This window comes from Callorhinus ursinus, unplaced genomic scaffold, assembly GCF_003265705.2.
Source record: "Callorhinus ursinus isolate GAN/ISIS: 27379988/994484 unplaced genomic scaffold, GSC_fseal_2.0 scaffold4, whole genome shotgun sequence".
NCBI lineage: Eukaryota > Metazoa > Chordata > Mammalia > Carnivora > Otariidae > Callorhinus > Callorhinus ursinus.
The window spans coordinates 40137666-40152677 of record NW_027397066.1 but is presented as its reverse complement, the minus strand read 5'-3'; the positions used below and the strand labels follow the sequence as shown (position 1 = coordinate 40152677).

Below are 15012 nucleotides of genomic sequence, written 5' to 3'. Positions count from 1 at the left end.
TTTGCTCCAAATGCCCAGTTTGATTGACAGTGGAATCGTGCTTCATTAAGTTGAAATCTGCAATGGAGAAAGTCAACTAAATAAAAGTTGAAATACTTTTTTTTTAAATGTAGTTTTATTAGTTTAAGTACCATATACATTATTTATTAACTAGGAAAAGAATTAAGCTTGGAGTATTTGAGTCTGTATTGCCTTTAAAGGTCTTTGTCTTAAAAATGTTAAGTTCTCAACATGTAAGTTGAAGATCAGTGAAAAAGTGCTTAGCTGATTCAGCACAGTTATGGAAAAGATGTTGAACTTGTGTTAGATTCCTCGTGCTCTCAAGATCTGAAAAATGGACAAAGGAAGACATTTAAAGTTTTTTGTTCACTTGATTATATTTACTGTATGTATTTATTTTTAAAAGATTTATTTGAGAGAGAGAGAGCACACATGTGAGCGGGGGCAGAGGCAGAGGCAGAGGGAAAGGTGACTCCCTGCTGAGTGTGGAGCCCAATGCAGGTCTCGATCTCACGACCCTGAGATATCATGACTTAAGCCAAAACCAAGAGTCAGACACTTAACTGACTGAGCCAGCCAGGTGCCCCTATACTTACTATATTTAAAATGTTACACATTTTTAAGTCTAGTAAGTTCCAAATCATACATTTTGAAGTAATGAGGTCCAAATTATTGACTCTAATATAAAAGTTATTTCACTGTTGGTGTGAATTTTTTTACTTTGCAAGTTATATTTTCTTCTTTCCTAATAGCCCTGACTTACTTATTTCATTTGTTTGTATCATCAAGTTACTAATAGATGATCTAGAAAATAATTGTTCTTAAAAAATGAAATAAAATTACATTTTTTACTAGTCATATAACGTCAGATACAGGGTGAAAGTTACTTAGTTAAAACCCGTTATTTACTTAAAAGCGTGTAGTTATTTACTTAAAACCGTGTAGTTAGTAAGAAAACAATTATTAGGAAATATTTCACCTTTTAAAATGTGATTAAAAGATTAATAGAATAAAGTTTATGCCTCTTTTATGTTAAAGCATCTTTATTTAAAATTCCATAGTTTGTTTTTATTGTTTTTATGACTCCTTTTGCCATTTTGTGAAGATTGGCATTAGTAACAACCTGTAAAAGAATTTAATAAGTGACATAAATATTACAAAGACTTGAAAATTACCTTTCTTCAAGTAAAATGAAGCGGAAAGTATAGAATCCTTTCCGTAAGAAAAATCAGTTCACATTGTGGAAACACTGGACTCAACACATGTTGAGGCAACGTGCCAAAATATTAGGAAAGTGCCACTTTCAACTTTCCTCAGCAGATGGCAGCAGAGACCTCACAGGAAATCCAAATAGTTAAGTTTTAATAGTAGGCTGTGGAAAACAATGTTGGCCCCCAAACTCGCTTGCTGGAATTTGGTGCTGACGAGGCTCCCACGGAAGGAGCCCTGATTTGCATCAGCTGGCGCTAAGATTCCCGCATGTGTCCCGTATAACCTGTAAGGAAGGAGAGTTTAAGTGTAAAGAGTGTGTAAGATCCTTTCCTGTCTGGTATTCACGGCCATCTTTCTCTTTCAGCGGGCGTTAGTGATTTTATACCTGATTACCAGCCCTCCCCCATGACTGACTCAGGGCTTAGCTCAAGTTCTACCTCTTCTAGTATCAGCTTAGGAAATAACAGCGCTGCCATTTCCCATCTGCACACCACTATCCTCAATGAGGTCGACATCTCAGTAGAGCAGGATGGAAAAGTCAAAACCCTCATGGAATTCATTACCTCAAGGTAACGGTTCAGCTCTCACCATTCCAGCCTCATAGCTGCGTTAAGTCGTTCTTTCATTTGTCAGCTACGGTGAACCCTGTTTTGCGTTGCTGGCGTTCCATTGATTTGGAATACACAGGTGTGTATTGTGTGATAGTTAGATAATTTGATGCCTCCAAAGACTTTCTTCTTTTGTGCTCACACAGTTATCCCTGAGGAGGGCCTTAATCGTGTCTGGATACCAAGTGGCCAAAGAGAATACAGTATTATCTGAATACATATTCCACTTTCGTTAGCTCCATTATCAGTCAGTCATCAAATTTTTATTTATGGCCTACTCTTTGCAAGGCACCATAAGGAAGGAAGAAACATAGATGGGGACAGGGGGGTTGGTGTTCCACAGCAAAAGCAGAATCATCAGGGGCGTGAGAAATAAAATGTGTTTGGAAATGGTGAGTAATCCAGTCTGACTGTAATGCTGAGGGAAATGTTTCTAGACGAGAAAACTTTGTAGGCAAAGGAGAATTCAGACTGGAGGGCCATGAAGCCTAGGCCACAGGCTACAGATCTTTCATCTTTCCAGAAAACAGAAATTATTGAAATTCCTTGAGCTGGATGGGAAGGGTGGGAGACACGATTAAGTATGTTGAGAACAATCAGTCTCGTGGCAATGAACAGGACGAATTAAAGGTGTTGCAAACTGGTGGCTGTGTGAGCACAGAAAAGATTTTCAGGGCACTTCAGGCCTGAGGTAATAAGGAATTTAACCCTTAACTAACCAAGCTGGCAGCCTTGAGAATGCAAAGATATTTTAAAGGCCTGTGATAATCCGGAAGAACATGTCAGACAGAGAAATAGGACTAACAAGTGCAAAGGCCCTGAGGCAGAAGTAAGAGGCTTTTCTTTGAGGAACATGAAGCAAACCAGTATGGCTAGTGTATTGGATGGGGATGTCTAATGTCAGGAGGTTGACGTGGGCAGGTCCAGATTATGTGAGGTCTGGTAGACCCTGGTGTGAAGAGGAAACCATTTTGTCTTAAACATTCCCTGTATTTTTAGCTAGTAAATTATTTTCTTTGCATTACAATCTAAATACAGTCTAGCCTCTCCAAATTATGTTGTGACCTATAACACAGAAGCAGAAATCAGTATTCTTCTCACTTGGCAGCATTTGTCATCTTTATCTACCATCTCTGAGAGAATTTAACTGTAATGATGGAAGGCTGAAATTACATGGAACCTGGATCTTCCTCTACTTGACATAGACCATTGCACATTTGAGTACATAAATAGCAGTAGACTGTGTGCGTGCTATTTGATTTATTCCGCTACTGTCCTTTCTAGTGGCAAAGGCACATTTTAGGTGACTGAGTAAAACTGTTAATGTCAGTTTAAAACCAAGGGATTATGTCTGTTCTCTGTTTTCAGAAAAAGAGGGCCCCTTTGGAACCATGAGGATGTTTCTGCCAAGAATCCTAGCATAAAGAGTGCTGAGCAGTTAACTACATTTTTGAAACATGTGGTTTCTGTTTTTAAGCAGTCAAACTCAGGTATCTTTTATTAAATATTTCAGATAATACTTACTTTCAATGAGATATTTTAATGTGATGTGAAAATTCCTGATTCAGCTTAGCAAAGAGTTGACAATTGACACGTCTACATTAAAAAGTTTTAGACAGGTTTTTCTTTTTTTTTCTTAAGATTTTATTTATTTGAGAGAGAAAGAGCATGAGCAGGGGGAGGGGCAGAGGAAGGAGTGTAGCTGGATCGAGGCTGGATCCCAGGATTCTGGGATCATGACCTAAGCAGAAGGCAGACGCTTAACTGACTGAGCCACCCAGATGCTCCTAGACAGGTTTTCTTTTTTAACTCATTTGTGATAACAGAGTTGGTTCAAGAAAAATTTAGTTACTCCTTAAAAAATACAAAAGTGACTTGTGACGTTCTGGGGTTCTTCTTTTCATATACGATGGCATAAAGTTACAGTGTGGTTATGTATTAGGAAACAAGAACATTAAAGGAACACAGGTGGAGATGACAAACTTAAATTCTGATTTATACTGTAACAGACTTCTGTGATCTAAAATTAACACATACTGAAAATTATAGTAAAAATGTATCTGTTTAAAGCACTGGTTCCCAACCAGGGGTGATTTTGTCCCTCAGGACATCTGGCAATGCCCGGAGACATTTTTGTCACTACTGGGGGGCAGGGGACAACTGGTTACTCTTGGTATCCAGTTGGGCAGAGGCCAAGCTGCTGCTAAGCAAGTATGCTGCAGAGGACAGCCTTCACAACCAAGACTTGTCTGGCCAAAATGGCAACAGCGCTGAGGTTGAGAAACCCTGTTCTCAAAGAATACTTCCCTGGAGCTTAGACTGAAGAGTCCTCTAAAATGCACATGGAGTTTAATGAAAAGAAAAAGCATTGACCTCTAAAATCTGAGTGCCTGCCTGGTTTCCCAGGCAGTGTGCTGGGCACTGGGTTTAAAATGGTTAACCTCTGATGATAACCCTGCATTCCAAGCAACAGAGAAGCACTCACTTGTATCCATCCTTTGTCTTCACAGAAGGAATACATTTGGAACATCATCTTAGTGAAGTTGCTCTGCAAACAGCACTTTCTTGTTCTTCTCGACACTATGCTGGGAGATCCTTCCAGATTTTCAGGGCCCTAAAGCAGCCTCTTTCTGCAACTACACTTTCTGATGTTCTGTCCAGACTTGTAGAAACTGTAGGGGACCCAGGGGAAGATGCACAGGTATTGCATTAAATTCTTTCAGTAGCCATTGAGTAGTTACTCATTGTCAAGAACTCATTTGTCAAGTACAGGGCACAGCAGGTCTAATGGTTACACAGAATTCCTGTCAGATGCTAACAAGCAGGTAAAGAATTATGAAACAGTTTTGTAAATAATATTTGATAACATACTAACTGAATCAGATATTTAGTGCCTATTTGAGAAAGCTTTACATTTATACACACACGCATGCATGCACACACACTTGGATGTTCTTTTGGGATGACCACAAGGTAAAAGAGATAGGAAGTTAAATTTAAATGGAGAGTGCTAAATTTTTAAGATAAATTAAGTGAAATAATGCAATTGAGAACTTATGTCTATACAGACTAGTGATTTTATTAACACTGTTCTAGACACTGTGAATATAGTAGGGAACAAGAGAAAGTTCCTGGCATTCTGGAGCTCACATTCTATTGGAGAAATAAGCCTCTAATCCACCAATAATATGTAACATCATTTTATTTAGTGTTTAATAGTGTGAAAATAATAAGGTAGAGTAACAGGTTAAAGAGTTGCAGGGGAGAGGGAGTTGCTTTTATATATGATCATCAGAGAAGGTGAGATTTAAACACATATGTGAATGAATTGAGGCCTGTGATAATCCAGAAGAACATGTCAGACAGATAAATAGGACTAACAAGTGCAAAGGCCCTGAGGCAGAAGCAGTTGACCTTTCTTTGAGGAACATGAAGCAAACCAGTATGGCTAGTGTATTGGATGGGGTTGTCTAACGTCAGGAGGTTGACATAGGCAGGTCCAGATTATGTGAGGTCTGGTAGACCCTAGTGCAAGGTGGGGTTTTACTTTGAGTTGATGGCAAACAATACTTCATTGAGAGGAAAGGTAATGGATATAATTTGCTATTTTGAAAACTCCAGAGGCTAGGTAGAGTCCTTAGGAGGTCAGTAAGAGTCAGCTAAGGGGCTTATTGTAAAAGTCCACGCTGAAATGGAGGTAGTTTAGATTAAGGGAAGCTGTGGAGGTATAGAGAGGGGATCAGATTTCAGATATATTTTAAAAGTAATATTTTCAAGACTTGCTGATAGGTTTAATTTAGATGTGAGAGAAAGAAACAAAAATGACTTCGATTTTTGGCCTGAGCAATTTTGGGTGAATTGTGCCATTATAACCATTAGTTTGATGAGTTTTCATCAATCAGCAAGATCATGTTGCTCAAGAGTTTAATCATTTTGTAATATTAATGTTGAGTTTGTTCTATTTTTAAATCTCATCGGGAAGTCCGTTGCGATTTCTTTTTTTTCCAGAGCATAATTAATGAAAATCTGCCTTTTTTTTTTTTTTTTTTTTTTTTTTTAACCTAGGGATTTGTGATTGAGCTTCTTCTCACATTGGAATCTGCAATTGATACTTTGGCTGAAACCATGAAGCATTATGATCTTCTTTCTGCCCTTTCTCAGTAAGAATTTAAGCCAGACAAACTGTAGATTTGTAGATAGAACTCCAGTAGCTAAATATGCATGACTATGACATTATATTATTCTCGTATTGGTAGTGAGAATAATACCAAACAACTCAGATGGATTACCACTGGGGACAGGAGGGCAGGGAGCGTGTGGAAAGTCCTACAGAGCTGTTAGTGGTGTGTCGTTCTTCTGAGGTCCTGGTCAGGGGTCTGTCTGCTGCACGACGGGGCGCCAGCACCACTGACCAGCTCCATTCCTGCCACACCCACCGTCCCATTGCCCCGCAGCCGGCCAGCCCCCTCCCCGCTCACATCTGCTGCAAATTGTTCCTCTCCCACTTTCTCTTCCTTGCAAAATCCCGAATTGGCTTGTCCTTCAAGACCCATCTCAGATATCACCACCTAGCTAAGCATTTCTAACTCCCTGAGGGTGGTGTGAATTACTCCATTTTGGGGGTTCTCACGGGGCTTTTCTTTAGAGTTTAATAACAGTAATTAACAAACTATGAATTTTTGCATCTCTGTCTCTCCCAACAGACTTCAGTATTGCTAGTACTTTGCATACTGCTGGCACCTGTAGGCAGCATTCTGTCATTATTTTTAAATCAGTGATAATCAGATGTGAGGGAGAAGGAGAAGTCAAAAATAAATTTTTGAGCTTGATTTTTTGGGGGGGGGAAAGAGTGTGCATTGACAAAAATAAGGACATGGGGACCATCAAGTCTGGGGAGAAGACAGATGAGTTCTGCTTTGGACATAACGTTTACTAAATCCTAGAGCGGAAAGTTGTCAGTGATAACTGCGGCAGAATTTTCACTTCAAATCACACATCCTCCAGCTCACAGGAAACGGTTGGCCACAGTAGGAAAGACACCGTTGTACATTTTGCTTTAATATGGAGGAGAGAACTGAAATTGAAGTAAGCAAAGTCAGATATACTCAAACGTAATTTTTCCTGGTAACAGTGTTTTTTCAGTGTTTTCGAGAGTAAAATTAATGTAGCAAAAGAAGTGATTGTACATGCATTTATCTTTTTTTCTTTCTTATTTTTTTTTTTTGTAAAGAACCTCATACCATGATCCTATAATGGGAAACAAGTATGCAGCTAACAGGAAAAGCACTGGACAACTCAATCTAAGCACAAGTCCCATTAATAGTAGCAGTTACTTGGGATATAACAGTAATGCAAGAAGTAACTCTCTGAGATTAAGTTTAATTGGTGACCGAAGAGGTGACCGGCGGCGGAGTAACACACTGGATATAATGGATGGACGGATAAACCATAGCAATAGTTTAGCAAGGACTAGAAGCCTTTCCTCTCTGAGGGAGAAGGGAATGTATGATGTGCAGTCCACTACTGAGCCTGCCAACTTGATGGCCACCATTTTTTGGATAGCAGCATCTTTATTAGAATCAGATTATGAATATGAATACCTCCTGGCTCTTAGGCTTCTCAACAAACTGCTTATCCATTTGCCTCTGGATAAATCGGAGAGTCGAGAGAAGATTGAAAATGTACAAAGCAAATTGAAATGGAATAACTTTCCAGGCCTTCAGCAGCTCTTCCTTAAGGGTTTTACCTCAGTCTCTACGCAAGAAATGACCGTGCACCTCCTCAGTAAACTCATTGCTGTCTCCAAACACACGCTGGTGGATCCTTCCCAGTTGTCAGGTGATGTTAATAGAATTGCACCAACTCTCTGCTTTTTAATGTAGTGAAATGTAAACTAATTTGTTTTGAAGTCTACTAATTTCTGCTCTTCCACAAAGTCACGGGTTGACTTGTTTGTTTGTTTGTTGAATATATGAGATAGCTTAATTTCCTTGGTAAAGGCAAAAAAAAAGAATGTAGAAGATCAGGTGCTCCAAGAAATAAAAAGAAAATGGTTTCTGTGAACCATTAAAAAAATACCTTTAGTTTTTAAATAATGTGCAATAAAATTGGTTATTGTTTGCTTTTTTTTTTTTGATAGGCTTTCCTCTTAACATCCTTTGCTTATTGCCTCACTTAATCCAGCATTTTGACAGCCCAACTCAGTTTTGCAAAGAAACAGCTAGTCGAATAGCAAAGGTAAGCAAATGTTATGCTGACAGATAATGCTAAAGGGAAATTTTTCTGGAGTTTATCTTAAAGGGGGGGATCTCAGATCTTTTACTGGGACTTCCTTTGTGAATTTCACATCTAAAGTTTTATTCTTTTCATGCATATAAAGGAGTTTTACAGTAATGATGTAAGCTACCACTGTTCAAATCACAGTGAATAAAATTATTTGTTTAGCGTAATGCTCCTCTGAGTCTGAGTCTTTTTCTGCTCTGTTTCCCTACTTTATCTTCTACCTCTCTGTCAGTCTCCAATTCATTCGTTTCCTACCAAATATTGCTGAGCACTGGGTTGGGTGCCAGAAATGCAGTGATAATCAAAGGAGACAGAATACTTGCCCCTGTGGGCCTTACAGTAGGGGTGCAAGCAAGTAAGTAGACAGTCGCCATCGAGGCTGATAAGTGTGCAACGAAAGGGCAGGACTCCAGGGGCACAGAGAGCAAAAGTCTGCCCAGACACTGAAGGCTGAATAGGAGTGACCAAAATAAGATCCCTGGACAAGAATCTAGGAGATGGGTGAGGTTAGGTTTCTAGGCAGGAGAAATTGCATGTGCAAAGGCCCCGAGCCTTAAGGAGAGGGCATAGTACATTCTGTGACTCCAAAAGTTCTCTCTCACCCTTTACTTTTGCCTTTTTCCTTTTAACATTCTCTTCCTCTCTCTTTGCTGGCTTCTTTCTTTTCTCTCCCTTATTTTCTTTCCTTCTGAAGGTTTCTGAAACAGGAATGTACCAATTTTTAAATCATCTGTTAACATTTGTTTGAAAGTGTTAGAGCTCTTAATCATAATTTTAAAAGAGTATGATTTTTTAATAATTTCCTCTCAAGAACAATAAAGAACCCAAATACCTCGCCTTCTGCTTAAACTTAACTCTTAATTTTCTTTCTTCTTTTTTTTTTTTTCTGTCACTCATTGAGTCTTGGAAAAAAGGCTTTACAGACTGAAAATATGAACAGTTATGAGAAGGAGTTCTATAAATTCACAAGTCATGTACATACAATAGGAAATTAGCTGAACTAGGGGAGATGAGTGAACAGCAGCAGAAAGAAGACAACCTAGCTAAAACAGGAGGAGAAAATGAGAGAAATTAGCAGCAAAAGGGAATAAGCAAGTGAAATTCTCTGGAAGAGTTTTTTTATATGAGCAACCTTTTAAAAGCTGCGGGTCATTTAACAAGTAGCACAACAGTAGATGGAAAGGGCAAGCACGCAGAAAGCCAAAGAGAACACCCGCTTCCCCAGGGCCCGGATCCCAGCGCCTGCAAGTGCAGATTCATCCCTGAGCTACCCCAGCCCCATGAATCCCCTTAAGAGCCACACACATAGAAACCCTTTTGTTATCTTGAGAGATACTATTTAATAAATGACAAGGTAATATTTAGTAAAGTGTGCTGTTGAATCCCTGATTACACTGCTAAATAAATTAGATATGGAGAGATTTTTAACATAATCGTTTGAAAAGCATGTATTTAAAAAGAAGAGTTACAGTTAGTGGAAACATATCTTAATTTTGAAAATGATTGCCTTAAAAAAACCCAGCAACATGTATTTGCATTAATGAGGTCTAAAAGTGATATAAAATAATTTATTAAAATATTGTTCACTTTACTATTCTAATGACCTATCATTAGGAGAATGTTGTAAACAAGTTTTTTTTTTTTTTCATGAGAGGTAAGAAAGAACATATAAAGGGGAAAAAACTATATGGGCTTACTCTGGGATTTCAAAACATAAAAAGCCCCAAGTCCTTTAATGAGGGAAGTAGGAGCATTTAGAATGGCAGGGGACACCGTTGGAGAACCTCCTGCCGAATGATGGCCCAAGACGGGAGCCCAGCCTGGCCCGACCCAAAGGATGTGGAAGCCCCTCAGAGGGTCAAGCCTCTGCTGTCTGGACCAAGGCAAAGCACAGGAAACTCCCAGATACCTTTTTGTTTTTAAGAAACCAAATACGGCTTTCTATGAGTCATAAATTGTTTTTAAGTCTATTTTCTTCCTGTTGAGCAAGACAAAAAGGTTCCCTCTGCTTTCAGCAACCTGCAGGATATGAATTAAATTGATTCCTTAATTATCCTCTCACTTAAAACTGTTGAAAGTAATTTTCTGCCATTATGTGCTTCCTCATTATGCAAATATCCCTAGTTCTGTTTGTGCCCTTGGAGAGCACAGAACTTCAAAGTGAGGCAACACTTAAGATGTATTGTCCTTTTAAGCTATTCATTATAGCAAAAATAGTATGCTAAAAATGTTTGCATACTCTTTTGGGGTCATACTTTAACCTGGTCGTTCAAAAATTCCAAAATTAAATCTAAGCCATTGTCTTTACTATAAAATTATACAGCATCTATTCCTAGGAATTTTCTTCCTCTTAAACAAGTGTTTTTTTTTTAATCATGCTTTAAAAAGTATTTTTTGAGGATGTAAGAGTTATATAAGAATGATTTATTTTTCAGGAAAAAATACTTTAAAATTTTAAAGAACTTACTTTAAAATATTAAAATTATTCCTAAAAAATAACAAGTTGTGAAATTATAAAAATAGTATGCTTAATTATTATACTTTGAAATACAGATGATAAACATCAACAAAATTTTTTTTCTTCCTACCCCGTCTGTTTTATGGGTAAAAGGGTAATGCGTGAAACTAGCTGCTTTTAATAATTTTATAAAAATAACTTATAAGATACTGCTAATAGTCCGTGGAGTCTTGCATGCCTTCCTATTTCAGGCCTATCCAGTGATAATGTCCACATGATGAATCAAAGTAACAGTTACATTCATCTGAAAGTTGAAAAGTACATATATTTTAAAAGGTTAATATTCTGCATTTGACCTTGAACAACAAAGGGGTTAGGGGCACCAACCTCCTGCACTGTTGAAGATCGCATATAACTTTTTCCTCTCCCAGAATGTAATTACTAATATCCTACTGTTGACTGTAAGCTCTACCAATAATGTAAACAGGTCAATTAATACATATTTTGTATACTACATGTATCATATACTGTATTCTTAAAGTAAGCTAGAGCAAAGAAAATGTTACTACGAAAATCATGAGAAAATATGCGTACAGTACTATCCTGTATTTATCGAAAAGAATCTGCATATAAGTGGACCCGCACAGTTGAACACCCCACCCCCCCACGTTGTTCGGGAGTCAATGGTACTTTCTTTACTAAGTGCTTTAGGCAGTTTGTGAAAATACAGACAAAACATCAATAAGATGGTAGAATAAGTGAGGAAAAGGAAAACCAGACAAAATTTCAGTGCTAGCTCTATGATAGGCAGGGATAAAAGACTAGTGTGGCCCCTTTCCAGTTCTGTACTGTTCAGGCGTCCCCCAGAGCAGGCTAAAGAATACCTTCACCAACAACTCAGGGAACAGACAAGGTACACGTGGTCAGTAAGATCCTCCCAAACATTTATTGATTCAGGTTGCATAATACTGGATCAAACAAACTGTAGGAAGTCAGTACATTTTGAAGTGACCTTAACTTACTGGCCAAGGACCTTAGGAGCTTGTGGCAATTTGGGGTCCATCGTGCAGGCTGTCACGCACGATGTCATGCAGGATGTTCTGGAGACGTAGAACGCAGAGTTTTATCAGAGCTCCAGTGAAGTTCTTTGAATGTGTCACGCATGTGAGCATCTCTGCAGTTGACTGCCCTACTCAGAGAACCAAGGGAGCTGGAGACGAAAGCATTTCTGCTCTGGCTCAACATCTCTGAACCTCACGGAGCCTGCCTGTTTAGTGACTGCGCACCACAGGGATTTTACAAAACGGAATTCTTTACAAAACAGCTACAAATGATACGTAGCATTTACAAAACCATGTATGGGTTTTACCAGAGGCAGCTGGTAAGACAAAAGTCCTACTATTTAACACCCACAGGAGTTCTCAACCTATTAATCTTCCATGTTACCCATTAAGTTATTCTCTTACAAATGCCTTGTGCTTTTTTCTCTCAACTTTTCTACTGTACTTAAAGAAAATGCATTAAAGCTTGAACATCTACCTCTAAATTATTGAGTGAAATTATTTTCTTTGTTTTTTAGGTGTGTGCTGAAGAAAAATGCCCAGCACTTGTCAATCTGGCTCACATGATGAGCTTGTACAGTACACACACGTATTCCAGAGACTGTTCTAACTGGATCAATGTCGTATGTAGATATCTACATGACTCCTTCTCAGATACTACATTTAATCTTGTGACTTATCTTGCAGAGGTAAATTTACCAAAAGAAAAACAAAAGTACTTTTTAACTGTTCTATGGCAAAATTTTCAAGTGGACTTAGAAGCAGTACTGATACTAATCTTCAAGTTGTCTTTGAAAGTGAATATAGATAACGTCCTTTTTTAAAGGAAAATATGGGTAATTCAAGTATAAAGAAAGTATAAAGTATACTTTCAAGTATAAAGGCTTTTTTTTTTTTCATTTGCGGTGTTTTCTCATTCACTGTCCTTAAGTGACATAAAACTCAAAATGTAAATTTCACCTTTATTTCAAATAAAAAATGGGTGTTCAAGTGGTCTTGATCCTAGAGAATGGTTATACTTTTTGCTTCTAAAAAAATTAGTTCCTGACTTTGAAATCCATTCTAGAATAATACAGCATACAAAGGCATTTCTGCTGGGTAAGTTCTTATTGATGATACATTTGCTTCCTGATCTAAAACATGATTTGAGCGGCTAAAGATGGAATTAAAAAAACACTAGCCCTACAACAGCATAGAAAGTTAATATTTATTTGTTGAGGAACTAACTTCATGCCTAAAAAAGTAAATTATTGAGTGATATCCACAAAGAATCTCCAAAAGTCCTAGTCACTAAAAATGTTTGCCAGCTTATTATAAAGTGATATCTTCCTTTTTAAAACTTGACCTCTAAAAATTAAACCTAAAACACTGTATAAGCTTAAAAGAAATTATTCATAACTCAGTATATTAACATTTCAAATATTGCCCATAACACTGTTTAACCTAGCTATGTCACGGATGTTGACTTTTATGAAGTACTTTAGGACTGGGCGCCTGGGTGGCTCAGTCGTTAAGCGTCTGCCTTCGGCTCAGGTCATGATCCCAGAATCCTGGGATCGAGTCCCACATCAGGCTCCCTGCTCTCCCTCTCCCACTCCCCCTGCTTATGTTCCCTCTCTCGCTGTGTCTCTCTCTGTCAAATAAATAAATAAAATCTTTAAAAAAAAAAAAAAAAGCTTTAGGACTGGTGTGCATTTTTAAGGTGTTGCTTTTGACGGGTTTGCTCCCATCAACCTTAGATTTAGGAGAGACGATGATTGGGGGGCACCTGGCTGGCTCAGTCAGTGGAGCATGCAAGTCCTGATTTCAGGGTTGTGAGTTCGAGCTTCGCGTTGGGTGTAGAGAGTACTTTAAAAAAAAAAAAAATCTTAAAAAACAAAACAGAGCCGACAGTGGGAATGATCTGTGTAGCAGCTTCTTAACCTGAATAAATGCAAGTCTCTAGGTTTATCTTATACCTAAACCTTTAGGACAAGAGCCAATATAAAACCAAGTCTAACTTCTTAAGCCTGTCCCTTAATTGGCTTTGAAGTCAAGCTCCTTAGACCAGCTTCACATTGGTGCCGCCATCAAGCTCACCGCTAAAGTAGCACTGGTTCTCCCATCCTGGGGTCATGGGGTCTGTACCACATATGGTGACTGTTTTTCAGTCTGTGGAGAGAACGCTTTGCCCCAAATGTTACCCTCAGTAGTGTAAGTTATCCTTGTTTTATTATTATTCTTAAATCTGAAATTATTACTAACAGTACTGAGACTAGTTACATATATTTAGTTTTCAATTAGCAATAATCGCGCCTCGGATAAACCTCATTGGCTACGATACTGCCACTGCGCAAAGCTGGTTACATATATTTAGAACTACATATATTTAACTTCAATTGCCCTGCAAAAAATATGAAGTTTAGATAATATGATTACTTTTTTTTTTTTTTTAAGATTTTGTTTATTTATTTGACAGAGAGAGCACGAGCAGGGAGATGGGGGAAGGGAGAGGGAGAAGCAGGCTCTCCGCTGAGCAGGGAGCCCGATGCAGGGCTCAATCCCAGGACCCTGGGATCATGACCTAAGCTGAAGGGAGACACTTAACCAGCTGAGCTACCCAGGTGCTGCATGATTGCTTTATTATTTTAAAAAAGTCATGGCTCAGAGGTTAATAAGCTTGTCTAAGATGATGTAGCTAATAGGTGTGCTTGGTATGAATGATTTGGGGATAGTTATTCTTTGGTGATGGTGGTGTAGTGGTTTTTTTCTTAACTGATGGTTAAATGATGGTCAACTTAAATTAGTTACAGAAATGAAAGAAAAAACTAAGATTAAAATGAGAAGTTATAAAAAAATAATAAAAAAATGAGAAGTTATTACTGATCTTTTCTGAACCAAAGACAAGTAACAGTAATAGACATTATCTTTTACCTTTATTATTTATTAGTCTCTGGATTTCTAATCATCGAACCATAAAATCATGGATTAAATCTATTATGTTTTTCAACATCATAAATACTGAATTTTCCTTAACCTAACGAACGTATACTTTTTAATATTATTTTAGCTGTTAGAGAAAGGATTGTCCAGCATGCAGCAATCATTACTACAGATCATCTATAGTCTTTTGAGTCACATTGACCTTTCTGCTGCCCCAGTCAAGCAGTTTAATCTGGAGATCATAAAGATTATTGGCAAATATGTACAGGTGAGTGACCACAAAATTTATGTATAGAATTTATTCATTGCAGAACAATTTTTAATCATAAAAAAACACTGAAATTCCTAGAGTAGAGAAGTAGTCCATAAGTCATGTTTCCAGGAATATTTACAACATGGAAAAAATGTTCTTAATGTAAGTGACAAAAAAGCAAAATCTGAATGGTAAGATTGGCATGATTCCTAATTT

The 15012-nt window shown here is 37.9% G+C and overlaps 1 protein-coding gene, 1 long non-coding RNA gene and 1 pseudogene across 14 annotated transcripts in view; 1 reads left to right on the top strand and 2 right to left on the bottom strand.

The window, feature by feature from the left end:
• FRYL (FRY like transcription coactivator) overlaps window positions 1–15012 on the top strand; it is a 252038-nt gene that overhangs the window by 197048 nt on the left and 39978 nt on the right. For all 13 annotated transcript variants that reach the window (XM_073891643.1, XM_073891641.1, XM_073891642.1 and 10 more), the window contains 8 exons: window positions 1577–1781; window positions 3189–3310; window positions 4331–4521; window positions 5886–5980; window positions 7051–7658; window positions 7960–8057; window positions 12140–12310; window positions 14671–14811. In XM_073891643.1, coding sequence (XP_073747744.1) covers window positions 1577–1781; window positions 3189–3310; window positions 4331–4521; window positions 5886–5980; window positions 7051–7658; window positions 7960–8057; window positions 12140–12310; window positions 14671–14811 — 1631 coding nt within the window. The remainder of the gene's footprint in view (window positions 1–1576; window positions 1782–3188; window positions 3311–4330; window positions 4522–5885; window positions 5981–7050; window positions 7659–7959; window positions 8058–12139; window positions 12311–14670; window positions 14812–15012) is intronic.
• Window positions 4–8800, bottom strand: LOC112836112 (uncharacterized). Its single transcript, XR_003211386.2, has 5 exons — window positions 8705–8800; window positions 4306–4492; window positions 1776–1994; window positions 1176–1495; window positions 4–327 (listed from the first exon to the last, which is right to left on the bottom strand). It is a non-coding gene; the product is annotated as an uncharacterized lncRNA (long non-coding RNA).
• Window positions 13836–13961, bottom strand: LOC112836176 (U4 spliceosomal RNA; annotated as a pseudogene).